The sequence below is a fragment of the Eurosta solidaginis genome, chromosome 3, assembly GCF_040869045.1.
Source record: "Eurosta solidaginis isolate ZX-2024a chromosome 3, ASM4086904v1, whole genome shotgun sequence".
Classification (NCBI taxonomy): Eukaryota; Metazoa; Arthropoda; class Insecta; order Diptera; family Tephritidae; genus Eurosta; species Eurosta solidaginis.
Window position 1 is genome coordinate 16,638,641 of NC_090321.1, and position 27,490 is coordinate 16,666,130.

The 27,490-nt window shown below is 35.0% G+C and overlaps 2 protein-coding genes across 15 annotated transcripts in view; one reads left to right on the top strand and one right to left on the bottom strand.

Moving 5' to 3' along the window:
- Nucleotides 1–12,065, top strand: part of LRP1 (LDL receptor protein 1) — a 336,333-nt gene extending 324,268 nt beyond the window's left edge. For all 13 annotated transcript variants that reach the window (XM_067771116.1, XM_067771119.1, XM_067771108.1 and 10 more), the window contains 7 exons: nt 25–592; nt 668–936; nt 1,012–1,145; nt 1,223–1,410; nt 1,485–1,655; nt 3,245–3,371; nt 3,452–12,065. In XM_067771116.1, the coding sequence (XP_067627217.1) occupies nt 25–592; nt 668–936; nt 1,012–1,145; nt 1,223–1,410; nt 1,485–1,655; nt 3,245–3,371; nt 3,452–3,607 (1,613 nt within the window). In that variant the 3' untranslated portion in view covers nt 3,608–12,065. The remainder of the gene's footprint in view (nt 1–24; nt 593–667; nt 937–1,011; nt 1,146–1,222; nt 1,411–1,484; nt 1,656–3,244; nt 3,372–3,451) is intronic.
- Nucleotides 12,066–18,539: 6,474 nt separating this feature from the next.
- Nucleotides 18,540–26,893, bottom strand: LOC137243380 (uncharacterized). Of its 2 annotated transcripts, none has more exons than XM_067771123.1 (5): nt 26,637–26,893; nt 25,010–25,334; nt 24,861–24,937; nt 22,830–23,247; nt 18,540–18,865 (listed from the first exon to the last, which is right to left on the bottom strand). In XM_067771123.1, the coding sequence occupies exons 1-5, from the start codon at nt 26,870–26,872 to the stop codon at nt 18,626–18,628; spliced, it is 1,296 nt and encodes a 431-aa protein (XP_067627224.1). In that variant the 5' UTR covers nt 26,873–26,893; the 3' UTR covers nt 18,540–18,625. The 2 variants fall into 2 exon arrangements, with proteins under 2 accessions (XP_067627224.1, XP_067627223.1); XM_067771122.1 differs by having other exon boundaries at nt 25,010–25,337.
- Nucleotides 26,894–27,490: the final 597 nt, after the last annotated feature.

A 27,490-nucleotide genomic window follows, 5' to 3' on the forward strand; every position in this document is an offset into this window, starting at 1 on the left:
TTTTTACTTCTCATCTGCTATTAGTAACAAATCCTTGCGCCAAAGATCCATGCAAACCGAAACGTGCTATGTGCATTCTTTCATCTGAAGCACGCAATGGTTTCTCCTGCAAATGTCCCAGTGATCTCATTATGGTCGATGACGAGTGTAAAGCGCATACCGAGGTACCAGACTATTGTCCATTAAAATGTAATCTAGGCACCTGCAAGGTAATCGATCATGTACCCAAGTGCATATGTCAACCACAATTCGAGGGGGAGCTATGTGAGCATTCGCGTTGCTCTGGATATTGTTTGAATTATGGATTGTGCACGGTTGCGCCTCAAATACCCGGTAGCGGCGATGCGCCACCATTGAAATGCAGCTGCACACCTGGTTGGTCTGGACCACGCTGTGAAACCTCTGTACCGGAATGCCAAAGTCGCTGTCATAATGGTGGCTCTTGCCTGATCACAGACGAAGGTATGAAGTGCACATGCCCGGAATTGTATGTGGGTGAACAATGTGAGCATTGCGTGAATTTAACTTGCGCTAATGGTGGCATTTGTCGTCAAACTTTAAAAGGCACCACACAATGCGAGTGTCCTGATGGGTAAGATTCGAGCAAGCACATATTTGGCATAAACATTATTTAATTTAATCGATTTTTTTTTTTTTCATGCATCAGCTTCACTGGTAAACGTTGTGAGGTAAATGTATGCGATGGTTTTTGTAAGAATCAAGGAGTTTGCAGTATAGGCACCAAAGGCGGTCCACAATGTCAATGCCCGCATGGCTTCTATGGCGAACAATGCGAATCGGATTCATGTCAAACATTTTGTTTTAATGGCGGCGTATGCTTAGAAAAGGCACAACATTTGACATGCTCTTGTGGTGAGCGCTTCGAGGGAGAGCGCTGCGAAACCGACTTGTGTAAAACGGCGACACCACCGCACTGTGAGTTAATACAAAAACTAGCTTAAATTTTTGCGTGATTCTAAAAATTGATATTGATTACTTGTTATTATTTAGTCTGCGATGAATCTGAGTTACCATCACGTAATCCTTGTACCGGTATTATATGCCAGAATAGCGGTACTTGTCACGTTATCAAGGGCATTGCTATGTGCAACTGTACCGATCAGTGGAATGGTGAATTTTGTGAGGTTAGAGAAAAATATACTTACACGCATACTAATCTATAAGCACATGTTCTCAACCGCAATTTTGTTTGTCCATTTAGCGTCCAGTGGCTGAGGATAACCCCTGTGTTGGCTTTTGCAAAAATAGCGGCGTTTGCCATTTGGATGCTTATACAGTGCCACATTGCAGCTGCATTGGCGAATGGGAGGGTGATGCATGTAATATGCCACCGAAATGTATTAGCAGCTGTGGTGTTTGCCGCACAGGCAGCTCAATCAATGAATGCCTGTAAGTATAACGGGCATATGAGTGCAATAAGAGATGTTGTAGTAGTGATACAATTTTCTTAAAATTTCTTACAGTTGCTCGAACGGTAGGATTACGCCATGTTTAGCTGAAAGCGCGGATAATTTGAATATCGAGCGTCAACAAGGACAGGAACGCGCAGCGAATGTGCTCTCTGTATTAGTTGTGATGTTGGCGATTGCTATATTATTGCTGACACTATTCGGTGGTGCTGTTTATTTCCTCAAGTAAGTAACTGCTAACATAAAATAAATGAATTGGGCTCAAGGCACGATGCGGTAAAGATCCCGCTGTTAGACAGTGTTTTAGCGTATAGTATAAGGTTTTGATCACAGTCCAAAATATTTGTTGCTCCGGCGGGGTAAGGTTGTATCTATTGACGTTGGTTTAGGGAGAGTATAAGGGTAGTTGGTTTCGTAATTTTTCGTCCAACATGGTTTTTTTTAAACTCGAGTTAAATATAAAATGATATCATGCAGTTGCCTGATCTTCGTTGGTATCTCATAAAGTTTATTCGAGCATTTAACCCTGCCAGTTGGTATTTGTAGTTACGAACTGTGTGTTAATAGTCAGGTAATCGTAAAGTAGGTTTAGTACTATACTACCTATTCTAGATGGTAATTTCTACTGGAAGTTCAACGTTCAGGAAAGAGTGAACAAAGCGTCAACGGCACTTTATGCATTTAAAATAATAATGGAGTATGGCCTACAGACCACCCTCTTCAATCGGGAATATACAACGATTGTAAACCATATCCTAACCTATGGAGTCATTGTATGGTGGACTGGCTTACGAAAAAGTACCCTAAAAAATAATAAGGAGATTAAGGCCGAGCCTCAATTCCAATTCCCCTCGTGCATATTTTTATTTTTTCGTGCTCGTGTTTTGCCTTCGCAAGGAGAAGTCTCGAGGTATTACATCGCAGCAAGTAGGCCAAGTCCTAGAAAGCTTCTAGTATTGGTTTTTGATAGGGTTTTTCAATTTGATCGGAAAGTTTTGGTAACTGGTAATATGGAAACAGATCAAGCTAACCTAATCTTCAACAGGCCGTCAGCTTAGTTATCTTAAGAGTACAGGTGAAAGGGTGTCCTATGAGACTTGTTTTGTCGTGACGTCTGCCTTTGCAGGATGAGAAAAAAAAAAACAATTTATTCGTCACACATCTTCTGCCTAACTCTCAGAACCAAAAGGACGTGGAGAAGCTGATTAGTTTGTTGTTGTTGTTGGAACTACCCGAAGGTCTCGGGGAGTGTTATCGATGTTGATGGTCCTTTGCCGAACATAGATTACGTACGTTCCGGTAACAAGATCTTTTACGGTGCAAGCCCAACCATCTCATCTCGAGAACGATTTAATATGACCACATTGAAAGCCATCCCACCTCCCCAACCCCTATTTCCATATATGTAGTTCTATGTGATAGCCGGATCCTCGGCTGCTAAAGAAACGGGTTTCGCCACGTGTAGGTGAGGTTGATAATTGGGTTGAAGAAGCTATATATTGCGCTGCCAACACCTTGAAAGGGTTGCGGTACACAACCCCTTGAATTATTTGGGTATTTAAGTCGCCTCTTACGACAGGCATACCTGCCGGAGGTATATTCTAAGCCCGTTGGAGTCTGATTAGTTTATAGTAAATATCTTCAAAGCCTTTTCTCCCGGGAGAGGGGCTTAAACTCGCACTACTGCAATGATCACCTCAACCGATTCTAACAAAGTCTGTTAACGAGTTACCCTGTTTTTGGGGCTTTCTTATTTACTTTGTATGTTATCATTTTTGCATAGAAATCTTTAAGATTATCATAATACCTTTCAGAAAACATCGCATATCTCAACCGTTTTCTCATGCGCGTCTCACTGATAACGTTGAAATAATGCTTACAAATCCAATGTACCGGGGCGATGCGGACGAAACACCAGCGTTCGTGCACGAGGATGATAAGGTAGGTTGAAACGATTTTTTTTTTCTTTTAACATTTATCAAGTATTTAATATTTTATAATTTTCTGTAATATGTTTTTAGGGTAATTTTGCGAATCCCGTTTACGAATCCATGTATGCGGATGCAATTGTTGAGCCAGCGGCAGTTGCCGAAAATGTCTTAAGTACAGCGCCCGATGAACGCAAAGGTTTGCTGCAACATTCGCATGATGACACAAATACACCGGATATTCTTTGATGATTAACTGAAAATGAAGTGTGCTAATGTGGTTGCTAATTATTCTGCTCGATGGTGGAAGAAATTATTGAAGAAAAAAAAAAGAACGGCAACAAAAATTTTATTCTAACAATAACATTTAAATGAAATCGCAAGCAAAATCGCTGATATTTCTATATACACTCATACATGTAAAGGACTGATAGTGTAAAAAATATTTTTTGTTTGTATTTATTAATTTTCCATATGAAAATGCCATTAGTACGATAGATATCATGAATTGGTTTTGTAAAAAAAAGAGTTGCAATTTTAGTATAAAGAAATTTCTATGATAAATTATAGGCTAAAATTATTAGAATTAACAAAATTTCCATATACATATGTGTGTATATGTATATATAACCAGCTGCGTGAACGAAAACAGAAGTGAAGGTTCTTAGCAAGTTGTTGTTGTAGCAGTGCTTTGCCATATCCATTTGGTGCGTTCACGCTTAACAAGTGTTGACAATTATTTTCTTATTTTGTTTATTATCGTTGATTTTAGAAAAAAAACATGAATCAATTACTAGAGGTTTGTTCTTCAATGATGATACTCCCAAATTTAAAAATCTGGACGGGTTGCTTTCGCGAAGTAAGGAAAACGGGGAATAATTCAATCCCCTTCAGTGAAATTGTAGCAGACAAGTATCTTTGGTAGTATATTAGTAGTAATAATAAATTTGTAAATTCCAAAAGTTTTTGGGGAAATAATTCATTTTCGTCTAAATATTTCGTGTTATGTTGGTTTGGTCCTTCGTTCAGAAATTGCACTGTCTCAAAATTTGTTTCCAAAACTCCCAACATGAGCATAATTTCGATGCATTTTGTCATAAGAGGTAGTTAATGAAAAGTATTCCGAGATGAATCGTTCTTCAATCTAACTCTAATATAGGGCGGTTTTGTGACAAATCCTAAAATTGGGAAAATTTTGAAAAATATTTTGAGATAGCATGATTTTGAACAGGCAGCCGACATTGGGTGATACGCTACTCAGCAGCCGCAATGAACTGACAAAAACAAAAATAATCCTAACTTGACTTTGACAGAAGAGTTAAGCTTTTGTTCAGTCCCGCTACACAGGGAGTATTCACCTTTTTATTCTGAAATTTCGGAAAGCTCTTTTCCGTTAAGTATTCATGGAAGCGTTCCGGATAAACTGTTAATTTAGAATATGCGGAATACGTTCATTTGATACTACCTCACGAGGTCCGAATATGCATAATATTCCAAATATAAACCGATTCTCCAAATTCTAAAATGAAGACGAATGTTCCGAACATATGAAATTAATAGAACAGATGGTCGACTTTTAATACGCGCCCTAAAATATCGAGAGAAGTGTCAAAAGACGCGCATTGACCCCGATAACAGTAATTCGAAGGCTGAAATCAAAATTTTAGCTCGTTCAAAAGATATTGACGAAAAACCGAAAAATTACCCCGGGTTGCGTTTGCGGCCTTCAGCCGAGCTTATAAAAAATAACCAGGCCGGTCCACCAATGAGGTGGGATCAAAATTAAATGCGTGCAAAATCGCTTTGTACACAAAATCTTTTTTAGTGCACAAAAACATTACAACAACCACATGAAAATTGCCAACTTCAACTGCAAATATCTCCGGAGAGAGATACAATTTTTCTCTTCCGCCTTAGGATTATTGTTGTCGAGGTCACCTCTCTCGATATTTTTGGACGCGTATTAGCAGCAGACAGCTGTTCTAGACCTGAATAAGTTAATATGCCCAATGAGTACATTTCGTTATGGCATCTCTATTATTTACTAATGACATTTTTACGTGAATCGATTTAATAGTCGAGGTTTTGACGTTGAACGATGAATTTTGAATTAGTTTAGGTTTCGTATGTTCATAAGTTTACGAGAGTGCACGATTCCTTGGTGTCCGCACTTTTCATAAAACCTATGTTCAGCCACACTAATAGATCATGGCATAGTTAATAAATTCATCATAAAATTAAAATAAATGTTCTAAGGAATTATGCAGTTAAGTACTTATCGGGTATTTGTAAACTGATTGCTTCCTGTTTCTACTACTAATATTTTTCGAAAATTCGCAAAGAAACAACACAGTTAACGGATGTCAATTCGATTTGGGAGCAAAATGGCTGCAATTGTCAAAAAATGTGTCTGTCGAGCAAACCTCTTGTGATTGTATCATGGAAAAAAACTGCAATGAATCGTGTAAATAAATCTAAGCAAACTCCGAAACAGCTTCGAAAAAAGTCGAAAAATGTAAAAAAAAAAATATTTGGATGAACATTTCGAATATTTTATTCGTTCTTTTTTTGTATGCAGTTTTGTGGCCCTATTAGTTTTAGCCTGACAAAGTACAAGTTAATAAAATCTCTCAGAATATGTATTAATTTTTGACAATTTTTGTCCGAGAATTGTTTTCGATTGTCATAGCTTTAGCTACACAAATTATTTAAGTTTTTCTGAAATCAACGGAAATATATAAAGGAAGAAAATTGATAAAGTTTGTTAAGTATTTTCACTGCGATTTACGCGTTCACAACTGTATCTAAACAGTGAGCATATTGAATTTTTGTAAATAGTTAATAATAATTTTATGGTAGCTTTTTTCATGCTGAAACATTTGTAGAGTATATCGGCTGCTGATTGGAATATCACCTTGCCTCGGCTGCAGTTTCGAAGACGCAATAATTTAAAAGACTTAATAATAACGTCCTATGCCAGAATTTGTTTCAAAAATGCCCTATGTAAGATTAAATTCAATACACTTTGACATTAGCTGAGGCGTTTTTGAAAAAAAAAAAAATGCTGAGATAGGGCGTTTTTGAAGCATATTCTGAAATAGGGAGTTATTCAAAAAAATGTCTGAGATAGTGGGGTTTCTAAATGGCAGCCAAGATAGGGTGATATTCCACTCAGCCGCTGATATCTATTAACGCCAAACACTTGCTATATAAATTTTTACACCCATGACCACAATAATAGAAACAACGCGTTTTGACTAATTATGACCAATTAACTTTCTTGTTTAATTAGTTTTCTTTATAATAATTTTTAAAATTTTTTAATTTTATATTCAGTCTTTAATATTTGGCGGATGCCCCTTTTGCTTTTATGACTGTAGCAATTCCCTGGGACATTGTCCAGGCTAATTAAAGCAAAAGCGATCCGAAATAAATATACAAAATAACTATTTTGTATGTGCTTGCTAGGTGTGTTGTTTCTTTAACAGTAAAGAACTTAAAATTTTATGTTGATTTACGAAGTCTTGTGGAAAAAACTTAACAATGATAGAGCGATGAACTCTAGTAAATATGTATATAAAATAATTCTGATGAAAGAATCTCGACTAGGAAATATGTATGTAGACAATTTTTCATGTGGATATTCCCATTTTGCTTGGCTTCCAGAAAATTTAGATTTCTAGATACCTTGTACTTGATATATGTACTCATTTCTATTTTTGAAGAAAATAATAGATAGCTCAAAAGTATCGCACATATGGACCCGTACTCATTCCAAAACTCCCTTGCAAAAGAGTTGGAAATAGTCACGTAATGCGACCGTTTCGCACTACAGGTTTAATTACTGTATCCGAACTGATGCTAATCGAATGCACAGCGTAACATATGGTAGCCATACAGATTGTGCTACCAACGCTAAAACTTGGGCTATATGTGTCTAAATTAATTAATTAAAGCTTGCGCCTATTTCGAAACCACTTAAGACTGAGCTAACTGGGACGCTTTTAAAAGGTCTGCATGGTGGGCAGTTGCCATATGGCACATTATCAATATGCTTAAAGTGTGAGGGCTATGGAAATGTCTATGTTGTGCCTAATGGAGTCCAAGGGGGCTCTAGTTCTTGTTCTCCACGTACATATATCAAAAGTAAAAATTTTGGTAGTCAGTTTCCGATGTTGAAATCAACATAATTTTTGTGAAATATTGTTCTATCTGACATGACTGTGATCAGAGACAGCTTCATATCGATTCAGACCTGTCTTATATATGTATCATAAGTCATAGTTCTTAACAAAGATACGGATTCAAAAGAAAGCTTCGGAAAGGTATACGAAAAAGGTTCCAAAAGCAGCCAAAATGAGCAATACGAAGTCTGAAAGCATACGAAAAAGACTCAAAAATTAGAAAAAGTATCAGACAAATTTTCCAAAACGACTTCAAAATGGTTATCGAAATCAGTTAAAAAGGCTCATACAACGCTACAAATTCATGGAATTGTAAGTCATATTGGACTCTCTTCAATGAATCATTGCAAAGAGCCCACGCAAGACGATTTTATAATGATTTAGGGCTCCAAAAAATTTGCGTTTTACGGCTAATTTCTGTTTTTAGTCAATTGCCAAAACCAGACGTTTCTATTACTATAGTTATTGATGTATATCTATATTTAGTTAGCAATAAGTTTCTAAGCTATTACCAGTTATAATTTGTTTTTAAAGAATGTATTTTTGTATGTACAAAAATTTTAATTTCATTTGCATTATTGAAATTGGTCGAAAAGAAAAGAGCCCGTACAATATGCAGGGTTATGCAATTGTAGTGTAATCTATACAAACGATCATCAGAAGCACAGCAGCTCAACCCCTTTACGTCTATAGCACTTTTTTTTCGTATTGGCTTGAAAAATAGGCACAGATACAAATTCACACAATGAATATAAAAATACTTTCATAGCACTTCCACATGCCCTCACATATAAAATCGATTCATATGAAAGTGCATGAAGTTCATATGAAAGTGCAAAGAAAAAGCACTTCCATACGAATCCAAGGCATTTCGGTATGGTATTCAAATTGACACCAAATTCTAAAATATTTTAGCACTAAGAAAAAAATTTTATTTCAAATTTTATTCATTAAGGGGGCCATCGAAATTCTTTAAACATTTAAAATAATTTAAATTTTTTTTTTTCAATTTAAACAAGGTTTAGTGTACATATAATTTTGTATATGTATTGTGATTTGCACTTCCATATAAAAATATTTGAACAACCCTGATCAGAAATATTGTTTAACCACTGACGAGGGGCATTTATAAACAAACATATTTTGAAGTTTGTTGTTAATTTTTTTTTGGAGTGGAACATAGATTTTCTTTACTTTTCTTGTTTCAAAACTTATGAATATTGCGAGGCGTGAGAAAGGCACAACTTTTTGGGAATAAACAATATATGTGAAGCTTTGCGAAAAAAACGTCGTATGCGCTAGTTTTCGCATGATGGCCTTTGTACGGCGCAATTACTGTCGGCTCTGAATGTTCATAACTCAAAAAAGTCATTAAAATATCGATCTCTGGTTTCTACCAGTTTCTAGAACGACCTTTCATTTGTTATAAATCGTTAACATTTTTTGTTTCTTTTGCAGTTAGGGGTCAAGGAGCGTCACATATAAAGCTGTCATTAGTATAAGTTCGGCATAATTGCCAGATATACCAGTGCTAACTTCAATTGCAGTGCTTACTTCACTCATGCGATATTACAAAGTTTTTAAATAAAATATTTCAACGAATACGCACGAATCGCACAAGTTTCTAAAGCGCACACATCTAAAATATTTTACTTAATCCATATTTCACTGACCCTACAAGTGTGCGGTGAAATTGAAAAATGTTCACGTAAAACTACACAAATATTTGTATCTTCATACTCGAAATTTCGAATATACATACATACTCACAAAACATGAGTTTGCGGCCAAAACCAAAATTTCCGTAAATTAGTCATTAACAGTTTTATTTTATTTATTCTATGTGCAAGCTTGCCATCTCTTAAAGCGAAGATATTTTGTGGCTTAAAAATGTGAATTTATAAATAAATTAGTGAAGCACCCTAATCTGGGGCAAATCGCACAAGTTCTAAGCTGCAAAATAACGTCAACCCCAAAAATTTTTCGTGGCGTATACGGAAATAAGTAAGCTATTGGCTAATATAAAGTAAAATTTATATAAACGCAGTTTTCATCCAAAATTTTGCGTATGCAACTTTTTTTCTATTTGATACGGTCTACGAGCTACGTAATATTATGTGAACCGCAAAATATGTATATTCATAGTATGCTTTCCTTAACATATCTAGTAGTGGTACTAAACCTAGTCGTTCCTCGAATAAGCGAAATCCTTTTCACATTGACGCAGCTAGCTTCATAATTTGGTGAAAAATTAAAACACTTAAAAGCAGCTGTAAATGATATTTATAGTTTTTAGTAACAAAAATATTGAACAAAATTTTATTTTAATTTTTGTAAATAGTGCTGCATATTAATATAGATAGTTTTAAGCTTTATAAGAAAATTTTATAATAGTTTACTGTTGCCATTTGGTTTCGGTGTCTTATTTTAAATTTATATTTGTACATCTAAGGCTCTGTTTTCCGTGCGGATTTAAACTTTAGTTTAAGATGACTAGAGCTTAATCCACCCACTTGGTCTGCCTAACTTGTGCTGAGCAGAAAATTTGTATTCAACTAGCGAGACAGGCTCATATAAAATTTACTAAATTTGTACACGGCGATTGTTACTATGACAGATTTCTGAATTTCACTTCATCATCAGCTAGCTTTTCGAGAGCTGAGTTTTGAACTCGAAATCTAATTATTCTCTTATATCAATAATGTTGTTTGTCCGTGATGGACTTCTAAACTACTTAACCGATTTTAATCAAATTTGCACACCGTATGCAGTTTGATCCAACTTGAAAGATAAAGGGACCGATCTATTCCAACAAATTCTGTTCACCGTTCGATTTCCCGAAATTTTTTCCGGGAAGGGGACTAGGGACCAATCAAATCGTACAAATTCTGTTCACCGTTCGATTTTCTCGACATTTTGTATATAGGCAGCGTTTTACCTAGATAAGTATTTACGATACTTTTTTCCGGGAAGGGGACCAGGGGCCGAAAAATTCGTACAAATTCTATTCACGGGTCGATTTGTCCGAAATTTGGTATATATGTAGGTAGTAGATAAGAATTTAAGACACTTTTTGTCTGGGAACTGGCACTGGGACTTGGGCTGGGACTGGCACTGGGAACAAGGGATGGAGAAGCGTAAGAAGAACTTAGAGAGAAAAGAGGGAAGTAGAATTAGATAGAGTTAGACGAAGATAGAGAGCAAGGAAAAGAAGTGAGGGAAAAGATGGAGAGGAAGAAAGAGACGCAGAAAAAGAGAAAGGCCGAGGGAAGGGTGAATAAAAAGATAACAAAAAGGGGGAGAGAGGGGAAAGGAGAGTAAAGGGTAAAAATTAAAGTTATGCTCTAGAAAAACGTCTGCCGGGCTTGCTAGTAAATAGTATGAATGAAAATCCAATGTTATTTATACAGTTCTGTTGAATGCGCCAAAAAATATTCCCTACAACTTGTATAAAAACTTTTTAGCATATATCGCTCGTTTAATTGCAAACTGATGCACCGCGAAATTTTCGTTTTTGGAGATTTTTATAACTGACTTAAGACATTATGTCTAGTCTTATATAAAACGTAATGGGATAAAACTGGCAGAAATAGCTATCTTTGCATCTTTGTTTTTATAGATTTTGGACGCTTAACTGTCTAGTAAAGTTATTGAATTCAACGCTACACAAGATTACCTCATTGAATATTTTGAATTTTTAATGTAAAGTGAATTAACACGAAATGAGTCTAAATTCTACTAGCAGAAAAGTAAATTTTTTATAATTTTTTTTTGCCTATTATAAAGCGTGCTGCGCGTCATATATATGGCTGAGTGGATAGAGGCATATGCCTTTACGCTAGTATGAAGTATGGATGTTGGAGATTTTCAGTTCAAAAGTCAACTACCGAAAAGCTAGCTGATGAAGAAGTGAAATTCAGAAACATGTCCTAGTAACCATCGCGGTGTACACACTTTGTAATTCTTCTCTAATATCAATAGAAAATTTTACATATGTATGTACATACATATGTTATTGCACAAAAAAGCAAGGTTAAACTCTACTTAGTCAACATTAACTGGAGTTTAAACTAGCACCTAAAAACCAGGCCTTAAGAGTAGTTTAAAGAAGTGAACGAATTTTTGAAGACTCTAATTAGTTACCACACATTTACATGCATACACATAAAATATTTAAAAAGATACGAACAAATATATGCATTTAAGAGAACATATTTGAGATTCTTTAATAGCTTTAAGTTAACATATACAAAATTATATACATATACATATTTATAAATATAAGTGAATAGACATGAATTATGTACGTATGTATGCATGCGCTTGTTGCATTTAAAAGAGCAATTGTAAAATATTTATATAAAAACAACCAGTCAACATAAATTCAATTCAAGCAATTTAAGCTAAATAATAGTACGTATGTATATAAGCGTGCATACAAATGTATGTACATATATGTGAAATGTAAACGTTTTTTTCTGTTTAACACGCGAAATAAAAAGTTTTTCAAATTTCAAACGTGATCCAACTTTGCTTAATTTATTTAAATTTTTGTTGTTATATCGGCCTACTGGCTGGTAGGATTGCGGGTTCGAATCGAGCTTAAGGCCTAACAATAATTATTTAATCTTATTATTGTTATGATACATTTTTTTTTTAATGAAAAAATTATTTAAATTGGAATAAAAGAAAGAAAAAGTTTAGACAACTGCTAAAGCTCGTTGTATAGATCCATTTCGGGAACTGCTAAATTCCTATGGTTCTATAACTAACGGTTAAGGCACTATGTGGATTAGTCGATTTGTCGATAACTATAGTATATCTCTTGAACCAAGGCAAATGACAAAGTGTTTGTTTTTGCCATATATAGGCACCTACTTGTATATTAATTAGGGCTGTGAACTGCATCCGGATTTTTCAACTATTCGGATAAACCGGATATTCGAATAGCAAAAAATCCGGCTATTCGGATATCCGGATTCATAACTGGGAAATCCGGATATCCATATGCCCGGATACTGGAATATAAAAGTTGTATATCTGCATATCAGGATTGAACGAAGCAAACGTCGAAAAAATATTCACAAAATATGTTTGTATATTATTAAATTAACGCCAAAAATTAAAAAGCTACAATTTTACTTTTGTTGTTTACGGCCTTTGAATTATAACTTTTTAAATATAAACGAGCTCTAGGCCAAATATTTATATTCTTAATAAAACACAATACGTGAATTTTGGATATACAATTATATTATTTAATTTGTCGATATTTCGACTTCAGTCTGAAGTCATCATCAGGACTAGGTACGAAAAGAACAAACATACATATTAAAATCATAAAAATACACATTGGCACAAGTACAGAACTTACATTTTTGAATGCAATATGTCGACTAGTGTAACAAAAATATAAGTTTACGAACAGTGCAAAGCAAATAACAATAAAATGTAAATAACACACAGCCGTTATCATAAACAAAAAATGAACATAAGCAGAAAGTTATCTAAATGAGTAGTGAGCGCCGCTCAAGTGATATCAGCTGCAGCCTGCAGGTGAACTCTTTGGTAAACAGTGGGTGATGCTCTTATCTATTATTGTTGTTGTTGTTGATCAGCTGCCTAAAGGCAGAGGCAATACCAATTGTATCAGATTTGAAGTTCATGCGTTTGTCGCTGGGTGTATTTATTATGTGCAACATCTCTAATACAATTTTACAAAGAAGTGAAAATAAGAACAGGGCCATTTTTTTATATTGTGAAAAAACGCTGTTAATTGATTTAAATGCCCTACGAATTTATTGTTATTAATGTTAAATAAACATATGTATATGGTACATCAATTTCGTGCTTTCACTGGATATCCAAAAATACGGTTTGTCTAAGCTTTGGGCAATTGAGGGCGAGCAGTTTAATAAGAGTTATAAATGAGTAATTTTATGTGCTTGTAAGCGTATGAGTCGTGGCACAGTGGCTGACGTACCCGACCAAACGCCCGGGGTTGCGGGTTCAACTCCCACCAAGCATTCCCTTTTTTTTTAAATTTATAAATTATTATTATTAATGGACTGTATTGAGTTTATGGGGTTTTTGATTTAATGTATTCCATTTATTGAGTTGGGTAGTTTTAGTGTTATTGGTGTGTTTAAGTCATGGGAGGATGCATAGCATCAGTACACCTTTATTTATTTAATTTGGGGGCGAGCACTGGGGGGCTCTGAGGCTTCGCTCTACTGAGCCACCTCATCCTCTATTTGAAGAACCCTTTAAAATGTGATATGGAGGCGAGCACGGGACGGCTCTGAGGTATTGGCACCCCATTTTCTACAAGAAAAACCTCTATTTATTTAATTTGGGGCGAGAGTTGGGCACTCTGAGGTTTCGCTCTAATGAGCCACCTCATCTTCTATTTGAAGAACCCCTTCAAAGTGTGATATGGAGGCGAGCACTCGGCTCTGATGTATTAGCACACCATCCGAAGAACCTCGATTTTAATTAAAAACCTCAAACTATGTCTTTAGAATATTTCACTAACCAGTTGAGAATTACAAGCACACTCAATGGCTACTGAAATAAACGAACGAAAAATGTTCATAGTTTAAGTCGCTTAAACATACTCCCCCCTTAGACGGCTTAGTCGTCTAATGAAACTTCCATACGAGCCAGTCATCCGGCTCGAAGGACCATGTCTAAGCTTTGGGCAATTGAGGGCGAGCAGTTTAATAAGAGTTATAAATGAGTAATTTTATGTGCTTGTAAGCGTATGAGTCGTGGCACAGTGGCTGACGTACCCGACCAAACGCCCGGGGTTGCGGGTTCAACTCCCACCAAGCATTCCTTTTTTTTTAAATTTATAAATTATTATTATTAATGGACTGTATTGAGTTTATGGGGTTTTTGATTTAATGTATTCCATTTATTGAGTTGGGTAGTTTTAGTGTTATTGGTGTGTTTAAGTCATGGGAGGATGCATAGCATCAGTACACCTTTATTTATTTAATTTGGGGGCGAGCACTGGGGGGCTCTGAGGCTTCGCTCTACTGAGCCACCTCATCCTCTATTTGAAGAACCCTTTAAAATGTGATATGGAGGCGAGCACGGGACGGCTCTGAGGTATTGGCACCCCATTTTCTACAAGAAAAACCTCTATTTATTTAATTTGGGGCGAGAGTTGGGCACTCTGAGGTTTCGCTCTAATGAGCCACCTCATCTTCTATTTGAAGAACCCCTTCAAAGTGTGATATGGAGGCGAGCACTCGGCTCTGATGTATTAGCACACCATCCGAAGAACCTCGATTTTAATTAAAAACCTCAAACTATGTCTTTAGAATATTTCACTAACCAGTTGAGAATTACAAGCACACTCAATGGCTACTGAAATAAACGAACGAAAAATGTTCATAGTTTAAGTCGCTTAAACACGGTTATTAACCGGATCTTCACATATCCGGATATCCGGATAGTTTCACAAACGAATATTAACCGGATATCCATGCCGTCCGGATTTATCTGTGTCAACGGATATCCGTATGGATATCCGGATTTTCGAATATGCGGATAGTCCCATCCCTAATATTAATACACAGCTTGATATAAAGTTCCATCATTAACCCTTCAAGGCACTCATTTGAATTTATCGGTAGACAAATGACCCAACATCTAAATCGCCCTATATTTCTTAAACTAAGCAGGATTTTCGAAACTCTTGTTTTGCTTTATATAGCATCCTGTTGATTAACTCACAATTTTACTCAAGGCTCTATCCTTAACGGTTCAATTTCTATTAGCGCTATATCGGTTGATCGATCAGTGCTGACTACTAACTGCTTTTTGTGTATATCTACTGAGCAAAGCAGAATTGTAAAGTTTTTTGTTTTGCATTCATAATACACCAAATGAAGATAAATCCACAATTTGATTCAAGGTTCTGGGTAAGGCTTTTTCAACTGAGCACCGTTTTCACCAAAGTCAATATTTTGCGATGATATTTGGTCAGCGCCGAGTCTTGTGGTCGAGAAGAACACTGTGTGAATTTTGTTGCAAAATACTGCATGGTTTTTTTTTTTAAATTGGCAATTAAATATTTTTGGACTGTTTTGGGAAATTAATTGTTTATCCGAAAGTAAGCGTCCAAATGGGACAACTTTTTAGGTCTAGATTCAAAAGACATTCAAGTACAGGGCAAAATAATTTTTTTTGCAAAAATTGTTTTGTTGGTGGTTTGCAATAAATTTTGTATAAAAAATTTTATATTTAAACAATTTCTCCGCCTTGCGGCCGGAAATTTTAAAGAAAAGCTTATGTAAAAACAATTTCTGAGATAATCTACGAAAAAAATGCTTGATATCTGACATAGTTCGAAAACTTTGCTTTGTTTTACGAAAGCTTTAGTACTAAAAATTTTGTTTTCAATAAGGAAAAAAATAAAAATAGAGTTATTAATAATTATTTTGTTTGCATTGATATTAACTACGAGCATATTGGTGAACAAAATGCCGAATCCAAATCACTGGTGAACCCTTCTCAAAAAAATAACCATAATAGAGTGTACACAAATTTAGTGCGAATAAGTGATGAAAATGTTAAATTTAGTGAGCTAGCCGGACAATACGTTGGTCGAACGTGTAGAAAATATTTATACAGCGGAAAATTACATTCGTCTCCTAATGGAAATACTGGTCATACCCTATGCAAAGGTTATAATTATTTTTCAGGTCACGTAAATAAATTCCACTGTTGAAGACGGTTCGCAAAATATTGTGGAAAATCCTATGGACGACAGTAAAAAAAATCTGAAAAATAAGCCGAACTACTGACGGCAGTATTCTTAATGTAATTGGCACTTGATGGAATTTTTTCTGGATCTGCTCTCGATGGTTTGGAGATCCGGCTAGCTCGCTAAATTTAACATTTTCATAACTTATTCGCACTAAATTTGTGTACACTGTATGTATTATGGTTATTTTTTGGAATAGGGTTCACCAGTGATTTGGATTCGGCATTTTGTTCACCAATATGCTCGTAGCTAATATCAATGCAAACAAAATAATTATTAATAACTCTATTTTTATTTTTTTCCTTATTGAAAACAAAATTTTTAGTACTAAAGCTTTCGTAAAACAAAGCAATGTTTTCGAACTATGTCAGATATCAAGCATTTTTTTCGTAGATTATCTCAGAAATTGTTTTTACATAAGTTGTTCTTTAAAATTTCCGGCCGCAAGGCGGAGAAATTGTTTAAATATAAAACTTTTTATACAAAATTTATTACAAACCACCAACAAAAACAATTTTTGCAAAAAAAAATTATTTTGCCCTGTACTTGAATGTCTTTTTAATCTATACCTAAAAAATTGTCCCATTTGGACGCTTACTTTCGGATAAACAATTAATTTCCCAAAACAGTCCAAAAATATTTAATTGCCAATTTAAAAAAAAAAAAAAAACCATGCAGAATTTTGCAACAAAATTCACACAGTGTTCTTCTCGACCACAAGACTCGGCGCTGACCAAATATCATCGCAAAATATTGACTTTGTTGAAAACGCTGATCAGTTGAAAAAGCCTTACCCTTCTATCATTAACGGTAAAGGCGTTACGTGGATTAATCCGTTTATCGATAACTACAGTAAATTTGTGTATATCTTTTGACTGAAGACAAATGAAAAATTTTTGTTTTTGCATTCTGCAAGTAGGCTTTAATGTAAAAAAAAATGGTTCAAAACTGATTCCAAAATGCGATTGAAAAATTATTTTCAGTTTTTGATCATCAAAAGTAAACAAATTTTATTAATCTCTTTGCTCTTTGCTCAACGTTATTCAAAAATAGAGCTGTTCGACCCCTATACACTCATAACTCTTTTGTTTTTCTTTTGCACTGAAGAATAAGCACAGATACAAATTTACACTTTGCATAAAAAAAAAACAACTTCATAGCACTTCCATATGTGACCCGGCCTATGAAAAGGTGGCTTATGACTCAAAAAAAAAAAAAAAACTACTAAGCAACTGAAGAAACGCATTGTTTATCAGCTGTTTCTCACAATTTCTTTTTTGAGTCATAAGCCACCTTGGCATAGGCCGGGTCACATATGCTCTCACTTGTAAATTCGATTCATTTGAAAGTGCTTGAAATTCATATGAAAGTGCAAAGAAAATGCATTTCCATATGAAGCCAAAGCACTACGGTATGATATTCAAATTTACACTAACAAATTGACACCAAAAAACTTTTCAAAAATATTGTAGCACTGAGAAAAATTTTTATTCAAAATTTATTTATTAAGAGGATCATCAACATTTTTTAAACATTTAAGTAAATTTTTTTTATTTAAAAAAGTTTCAGTGTATATATAATTTTGTATTTGTATTGTCGTTTAAATTGAAAAAAAATGTAAGGCACAATAACCTCCGTAGAGATTTTAGGCCGAGCTTCTCTTCCAATTTTCGCCGTGCTCCTTTTTAATTTTTCCTACAAATTGGCGGGACGGGACCTACTTGTTTTATGCCGACTCCGAAGGGCATCTGCGAGGCAGATGAGTTTTCACTGAGAGCTTTTCATGGCAGAAATACAATCGGAGCGCTTGCCAGACACTGCCGAAGGGCGACCCCGCTTAGAAAAATGTCCTTCTAATTGAAAAACCTTATTTCTAAAATTTTGATGTTGTTTTGCCCGGGGTGTGAACCGCGGGCATTCGGTGTGGTAGGCGGAGCACGCGACCATCACACTACGGTGGATGTCAATTTTGTATTGTGATTTGCACTTCAATACAAAAGTTTTTGAACAGTTCAAAAATGATGCCAAAAAGTGATCGAAAAGCGATTTTCAGTTTATCATATTTGATTATTTCGTTTGTAAAATTGTATGGTAACTCAGTACTTAGTCATAGAAAGCAATCAAATCGTATTGATATAGAGAACAATTCGAAATTCAATCATCCAAATGCTGTGTGGGAATGTATTGAGAAAAACTCAAAATGAAGGTGTATTCAAATTGGTCCGATTAATACATTTTGTAGCTTTGTATTTAATCAACAAAAGTTCAATACATGTCATATACTACATGTGTACTGAATTAATATTACTACTGATCCTTATCTTTTCCATTTTTTACTGAAGTACTGTAGTTTGGTCGCTGTGTTGCGGTTTCTACGCGTGATATTGGAAAATAATCAATTATCTTGGCAACTTCTTCTGGCCGACAACAGAATGTATAACCCAGTGTTGGTAAGCGTCGTAGATTTCCAAAAGTGCTATTCTTCAACCAATCAACTTCATCACATACGTCAACGCTGCAGAATTCGCTATGTCCTGGGTTTACAACCTGTTTGTATGCGAAATATATTAATATGTATGTAATTAACAAATAAAAGAGGAATAAAAACAAAATGACTAGACTGGATCCTTATTCATAGTTACGTAAGTAGAAAAAAATAACTAAAAACGCGACACATTTTTTTTATTGATTGCTCTTAAAAAACTATAATTGCATTTTTTTTACGTTTGAGTTCTACAAACGTTTTTAAGTAGTATTTTTTTTTTTTTAATTTTTTGGTGAAACAAGAGGTGGACTTCAGAGTGCTGCAACTTAAATAGCAAACAAAATTTTGTCAATACGATTTCAAAGCTCAAAGAAATTTTGAAGGAAATATTGAGTTTCTCAAGACTAAAATAATGATATGTCAACTTTAAAACTCGGAGGCTAGATAGGTAACTGAAATAAAAAGGAGAAAGATTTCAGAAAGATGTAAAACAAGTAAGGAAGGCTAAGTTCGGGTGTAACCGAACATTACATACTCAGCTGAGAGCTATGGAGACAAAATAAGGGCAAATCACCATGTAGGAAAATTAACCTAGGATAACCCTGGAGTGTGTATCAAATGGAAGGTATTAAAGAGTATTTTAAGAGGGAATAGGCCATAGTTCTATGGGTGGACGCATTTAGGGATATCGCCATAAAGGTGGACCAGGGGTGACTCTAGAATGCGTTTGTACAATATGGGTATCAAACGAAAAGCGTTAATGAGTATTTTAAAAGGGAGTGAGCCTTAGTTCTATAGGTGGACGCCTTTTCGAGATATCGTCATAAAGGTGGACCAGCGTGACTCTAGAATGCGTTTGTACAATATGGGTATCAAACGAAAAGTGTTAATGAGTATTTTAAAAGGGCGTGGGCCATAGTTCTATACGTCTTTTCGAGATATTGCCATAAAGTTGGAGCAGGGGCGACTCTAGAATTTGTTTGTAAGATATGGGTATAAAATTAAAGGAGTTATTGAGTATTTTAAAAGGGCGTGGACCTTAGTTCTATAGGTGTATGCCTTTTCGAGATATCGCCATAAAAGTGGACCAGGGGTGACTCTAGAATTTGTTTGTACGATATGGGTCAAACGAAAGGTGTTAATGAGTATTTTAAAAGGGCGTGGGCCTTAGTTCTATAGGTGGACGCCTTTTCGAGATATCGCCATAAAAGTGGACCAGGGGTGACTCTAGAATTTGTTTGTGTGATATGGGTATCAAATGAAAGGCGTTAATGAGTACTTTAAAAGGGAGTGGTGGTAGTTGTATATGTAAAGGCGTTTTCGAGATATTGACCAAACTGTGGACCAGGGTGACCCAGAACATCATCTGTAGGGTATCGCTAATTTATTAATATATGTAATACCACGCAGAGTATTCCTGCCTTGATTCCAAGGGCTTCTGATTTCGCCCTGCAGAACTTTTTCATATTCTTCTACTTAACATGGTAGGTGTCACACCCATTTTGCAAAGTTTTTTTCTAAAGTTATATTTTGCGTCATAAACTAATCCAATTACCATGTTTCATCCCCTTTATGGTAATTGGTATAGAATTATGGCATATTTTTCATTTTTCGTAACTTTCGATAACGAAAAAGTGGGCGTGGTCACATTCGGATTTCGTCCATTTTTTACAACAATACAAAGTGAGTTCAGATAAATACGTGAACTGAGTTTAGTAGAGATTCACCGATTTTTGTTGTAGTTATAGTGTTAACGGCCGAGCGGAAGGATAGACGGTCGGCTGTGTATAAAAACTGGGCGTGGCTTCAAACCGATTTCGCCCTTTTTCACAGAAAACAGCTATCGTCCTAGAATCTAAGCCCCTACCAACTTTCACAAAGATTGGTAAATTTTTGTTCGATTTATGGCATTAAAATTATCATAGACAAATTAAATGAAAAAGGGCGGAGCCACGCCCATTTCGTAACTTTCTTTTATTTTAGTATTTTATTGCACCATATCATTACTGGAGTCGAATGTTGACATAATTTACTTATATACTGTAAAGATATTAAATTTTTTGTTAAAATTTGACTTAAAAAAAAATTTTTTTTTAAAGTGTGCGCGGTCGTTCTCCGATTTTGCTAATTTTTATTAAGCATACATATAGTAATAGAAATAACGTACCTGCCAAATTTCATCATGATATCTTCAATGACTGCCAAATTACAGCTTGCAAAACTTTTAAATTACCTTCTTTTAACAGTGGGCGGTGCCACGCCCATTGTCCAAAATTTTACTAATTTTCTATTCTGCGTCATAAGCTAAACTCACCTACCAAGTTTCATCGCTTTAACCGTCTTTGGTAATGAATTATCGCACTTTTACGGTTTTTCGAAATTTTCGATATCGAAAAAGTGGGCGTGGTTATAGTCCGATATCGTTCATTTTAAATAGGGATATGAGGTGAGTGCCCAGGAATCCTCATACCAAATTTAATCAAGATACCTCAAGATTTACTCAAGTTATCGTGTTAACGGGCAGACGGACGGACGGACGGACGGACATGGCTCAATCATTTTTTTTTTCGATACTGATGATTTTGATATATGGAGGTCTATATCTATCTCGATTCCTTTATACCTGTACAACCAACCGTTATCCAATCAAGGTTAATATACTCCGTGAGCTCTGCTCAACTGAGTATAAAATTGTTAATGTCGTTTCCAGACCCTCAAAGATGATTCAAATTTAGTAGTGATCTTTTGCTACTTTTTTTCAACCCAATCTAATATTCATCTGATTATGCTTATCAACAATGCTGCTCAACCCCTATATATTTGTAGCACTTTTGTTTTTGTTTTGCCCTGATACAAATTTACACTTTGAATCTAAAAAGAAAAAATTCATAGCACTGGCATATGCCCTCGCATATAAATTTGATTCATATGAAAGTGCTTGAATTTCATATGAAAGTGCAAAGAAAAAGCACTTCCATATGAAGCCAAAGCACTTCGGTATGATATTCAAATTTACACTAACAAATTGACAACAAAATTTTTTTCAAAAATATTGTAGCACTGAGAAAATTTTTAATTCAAAATTTATAAACTAAGAGGTTCATCAAAACGCTTTAAACATTTAAAATATTTTTTTTTTTGTTTTTCAATTTAAAAAAGTATCAGTGTACGTATAATTTTGTAAATACATTGTGATTTTCACTGCAATATAAACATTTTTGAACAGCCCTGCTTATCAACCATAATATAAGTGATTCAAACTTATTCTATATCCGTCAAAAGCCATTTATTCAAATCTAAGAAGATTTCCAATAAACAGAAATAAGGAAGAATTAAATTTGATGCATTTAGCTTGCATCAGTTGAAGACGGCGGCTCCAGATGACAAACGACAATTAGCAATGCTTGACGACAACCGTGGCATTGGCTTTATGAATACTTTGGACTAGGCAACCAAAAATATAAATTATAGCAAATATTTGAAAGAATCTTAATTGTGTTGCGATAAAAATGAATGATTTTAACTTATAATGTCTTCTATTAACTTCTCTTTTAGTATTTATTGATAAAATTAAAAGGGCGCCACTCTCCGTCGCTCTCCAAAAATAAGATTAGTTTTAAATTGAGCCCACGATACATGTTACGATCGGTGATTGAAACTAATTTTTTTAAATAACAATAGCTGTGAAATGGTGGATCGGATTAGTGGCATATGCGAGCGACAAATAGTACCTGTTAGGTCCATAATTTAAGTAATAAAAATTTTTGAAATAGCTTAAGTGAAAATGGTTTTCAGTCACTGATCGTAATACTTAAAACGTGCTCAGGCCACAACGGCATGCGTGATTGATTTTCATGCTGCCGTGTGGCGCCGAGCTATGTGTTAAAATTATTTGATAGATGTCGTTTTGTAGCCGCCGTCGTCAATGTAATTAGGTCTTTTAGAGCATCGTTCTACAGACTCCAAATCGTCATGATTATTTTAAAAAATAAAAATGAGCTAAGATTGTTCTAAAATTTAACTTACATATGGTGAATTATGTGCTATAACCACAACATCTTTTTCCTGTTCAGTGCTATTTATTGGTTTCAAGTATGCCCAGATGTATGCTGGAGCATTGACCGTTGTATCCTCAGTCGTGACGGAGACCATATAATTTTTGATTGTACTACAATTCCTACCCTCCGTAGGTATTGTGGCATTACCATAAGTGCCCGTATAAACCAAATACTTAACAGATTGTGAGCGATCGTGTAAAGCTTGAAGGAAGTAATGCCAGTTTTGTTGGCGTAATTGACGCCACCACATTGTTGTGAAAATATAATTAAACTCTGTAATTTCATTTTCTAGCGTTTTATCTTGCATTAAGCTCATTAAATCAAAATTAAAAGCATTTAAAAGCGCGTTTTGCGAGTTGTCTCTTGATATGTTAAATTTGTGTTGGCTGAAAAATTAAGATATTTAGATGAAATTTTACAAGCAAATAATAAGTTGCACGCGGAGCAGATATAATGGGGATTCGACATTGCTCAATTTTAAATGTAGATCAGAGGCCAATGACAATGATACTTAGGAAAATTGCACGGTTCGGATGGATTCTTGCTATCAATTTTCAAGATACTTCCAATTGGGCTACGAACATAATGCCTCATAATAAGTTGGGCACTCGATGACAATGCATTGAATAAGGGGGGAAATTCCAACAGTTGACGCGCCGGGCGATATATTTAGAAATTTCGTACCAAACGAGGGAGAATCTTGCGATCAAGTTTTGTGAGCCTACACATTGAGCTACAAACGTGCAAAGTCACACGTAGTTCAAATGACCAAGACAATGCAACAAGAAGACAAGAGGCCCGCGGGTCGTGATAATTAGAAAATTTATAGGAAATTTGGAATCATTTGATCGATTTTTATGTAACTTCCTGGCAAGCTAGAGATTTGCAATTTTATTCGTGTTCCAGAGTTCAAAGAGAGTGCAATTTATATAAAAAAGAGGTTTCGCTAAGAGGAGCACAGTTCATGATATTTAGAAAATAAAAACGAACTGGACGGGGAAAGGCGAATCTTGAGACTGAGCCACTTGAAAATTCAGACAATGCTTAGAGCAACGATAAAAAAAGGAATAAAGATCCGCCAAGTTACACAACTTTTTCTCTCGTAGCCTTAACTCTAACATATCCCTAAAAGTGCGGTAAAAGGAGAAAAGTGTAGTAAGATAGGGATTTATTGTTTTTTTTTTTTTTTAATTAAAATTAGTATACGTCGAGTCATACAATTAAATGCGCAGGAAATGCGCATACTTATCAACTGATATGGAGCTAAGCGCCAACCTAAATACCTAAAAGACTGACCATTTTAGGACTACTACAATATTGTTTCGTGAAAATTTCATGATGACTTCAGAGACACTTCGATATTAATTAAATGGCGTTTTCTTTTGTGAACATAATGCTGCTCTGGTGATTACTCTCAGCCTCTCTCAGTAAGATAGTGTGTGTTCCATTCATAAAATATTTCCAATTGAATTAGAAAAGTGGTACCATTACCTACAACTTTGGCCTTTTTACAGAACCCCAAGTAGCCCAGTACAAAAGTTAGAATCTTAGAGTGCAACATGAAGGCAGCATTTTTTCCAGAAAAGAAAACGCCATAAGTATCATTTCAAAACTAATTTGATGTAGATTTAGGGCAATTTCAAGATCAATTCTGGATAATTTTCGGAATCATTTCGAAACTATTTCGTGAGCAGTTTCAGTCATTTTGATAATATTTCGAAACCATTTTAGTATTGTTATAGGATGACATCGCGATTATTTTCGGAACCATTTCGAGACCAATTTGGAATAATTTCACGATCACTTCAGGATAATTTGAGTTATAATTTTGAGACAACTTCTGGATAATTTCGAAGCTATTACGAACTCATTTCGGCACAGTTACAGAATCATTTCAGGATCACTTGGGGATTATTGAAACACCATTATAAAGGTTGTTTTTATGATAAATGCCATCTAACTGCACTAAAACTTTATAATCAGTATATATGTATCTTACCTCATGAACGGATAATAGTTTTCGAGACCGCCAACCAGTTCGTCTAAATTAACCGACAACTCGTTGCTGTATTTTTGCTTTGATAGTAATTGAATTCAATTTGGAATAAGTATGTATGTACATATAGTAGGCAATCCGTTTATATTTACCTCGCTAAAAATGGCAGCATCTCTGTACGAAACATAACTGGCATATTTCAGTTCGAATTTATCAATATCATAGCAAAGAGCAGCTATAATTTTATCTTCAATATTATGTAGTGGTGCACCAATCGCATAACTCATGTATTTTATACAATTCGGCAGTTTTTTTTTTTTGCTTTCATATAGATCATAAGTAGTGGAAGATTTACAAGAAACCCTGATCTGTTCTACGTTGGCAGTTCTTTGGTTATTCAAAACAATTTTATTGTTTGAATTACACATTATTTTCAAAACGTTTGTTGGTAAATTATCGTCCCCTCCGTACTCGTAACTGCTGCAAAATAAAAAAAAAATTTTGATAAATATATTTTTATATACTTTTGACCGCAAGACAAAAGCAGGAACCCCTTTTATTCAAATAGGCTCAAAATATGTTGGTTTAAGACGATTTTCTTTAAGTATTTATGCCCTTGTACAGTCAGTATGAGGCACGAGTTTGTGGGTTTCTAACGTTACTTCATTCTTTTTTTCTTTTGTTTTAATATGAAGACCAAATTAGAGACGCGTAGCCGATCGACTTGCATGTGTTTGTTATACAGAGCTGTACTTGTACACAAAATATTATAACTTTGATTGGATATCGGTTGGTTGTACAGGTATAAAGGAATTGTGATAGATATAGACTTCCATATATCAAAATCAACAGTATCGAAAAAAAAATTTCATTAAGCCATGTCCGTCCGTCTGTCCGTCCGTCTATCCGCCCGTTAACACAATAACTTGAGCATATATTGAGATATCCTCACCAAACCGGACGATAACTATTGACACTTTTTCGATAAATTTATAAAAATTTATAAAAATGGAAAAAAATTAGATATTTCTACACGAATACCGCTAAGCTAATGAAATTTGGTAGTTGGATTGGTTTTATGACGCAAAACATAACTTTCAAAAATTGTTGTAATATGGACGTGGCACCACCCACATTTGGAACAAAAAAATTTTGAAGTTTAACAAGTCGTTAATCAAAAACCGTTAAAGATATTACATTGAAATTCGGCAGATGCACTATCCTTGCCAAATTATATAGATAGATAAATAATCAAAATCGGTTGAACACAACGCCCACTTTTCCTTAACAAATTTAGCAATAACTCGATGGTATTTAACTACACACAAAGCAAACAACAACAGCGTTTCAAATGCACAGCTGGGTATGTAATGTTTGGTTTCACCCGAAATTAGACTTACTGTTTTTTCCCAAGTTCTACGGGCAAATGATTTGAAACTTTATATAAATATGAATTTTTTAAATACATTTACATCGAAACTCGAAACAAAACTTTTGAGCCCATTATGCAGAAAAACAATTTTTTTCTGAAACCTTTGCAGTTTCCTTCGGCGCTAATGATGTGCATTAGGGTTATCCTTATTTATTAATTTTCCGATTTTTTCCAGTCACACACATTTAAACGGAATTGCTGCCAACATAAATATAACACATAAATTTCGGTTCCGATTTTCTCTCCAAGGATCAAAGTTAAATTTCTCTATTACCGTTTCAAGTTGTGAAACTGCATAAAATCAGATACTTGATTTATATAATTCCTCTGATATTTTGTTAAATTACTTTCTTAGACGATCATAACTATTGCCATTATATTCAATCTCTGTATTACAATACGCCGTAATAGATTCTCCTATAGATATTTGTATAAAATTTCCCTGCGGTTTGAATACAATTTTCTTCGAACCCAGTGATTTTGTGAAAAGAGGCACAGGATAAACTAATGATATATGACACGAAGACACTAAGTCCCAGCCTGCCACTAAAACTAATAAATACAAAATTGTATATTTATACATTTTTGACTGTTCGACTTTGAATATGGGCAGCAACTGAAGCGAAGTTTGATAATCGATAGGAATTTATACTTAAGCCGCAATGGCACACACATATATTCATAGGCAGGGCGTTGGAAAATATCCCTGCAGAAAATGTGTTTTTTCGGGATTGATCAAGAACTAGTCGCACTTTTGACATATTTAAATGCGTAGAATGAGCTGCTCCTTTAGCATATATAAAGTCCTCTCCCGTCAAACGAAAATCATGCTCTACAAGTCATTTATTGTACCCGTCCTGCTATATGGTACAAAAGCATGGACCGTGACAATATCTGATGCAGCGGCTCTGGTAGTGTTCGAGAGAAAAGTCCTTCGAAAGATTTACACACCTCTACGCGTTGGTGACAGAGAGTATCGAAGAAGATTTAATGAAGAGCTGTATATGCTCTAAGCGTCAATTAAGCAAGTAAGTAAGTAAGAGATCATCAAAGTGTGCAAAACATCTCACATAAGGGATACTCACAAAGTTTTTCAAGTTATAAAATTTTTTTCAAACAAAAAAAAAAAAAAAAAACAACGTCACAGGTCATGCATCCACAGCTATTGCACCAATGCTCCGACGGTGGCGCATGCCAACAA

What these genes read in the sequence shown, in the direction of transcription:
- LOC137243380 (XM_067771122.1), bottom strand. Translation starts at nt 26,872, where the DNA reads ATGTATAAATATACAATTTTGTATTTATTAGTTTTAGTGGCAGGCTGG. An exon ending in AGTTATGATCGTCTAAGAAA is followed by an intron (nt 25,338 to 26,636) that starts GTAATTTAACAA and finishes TTTATTTTGCAG; the next exon opens with CAGTTACGAGTACGGAGGGG. An exon ending in ATGCTGCCATTTTTAGCGAG is followed by an intron (nt 24,938 to 25,009) that starts GTAAATATAAAC and finishes TTACTATCAAAG; the next exon opens with CAAAAATACAGCAACGAGTT.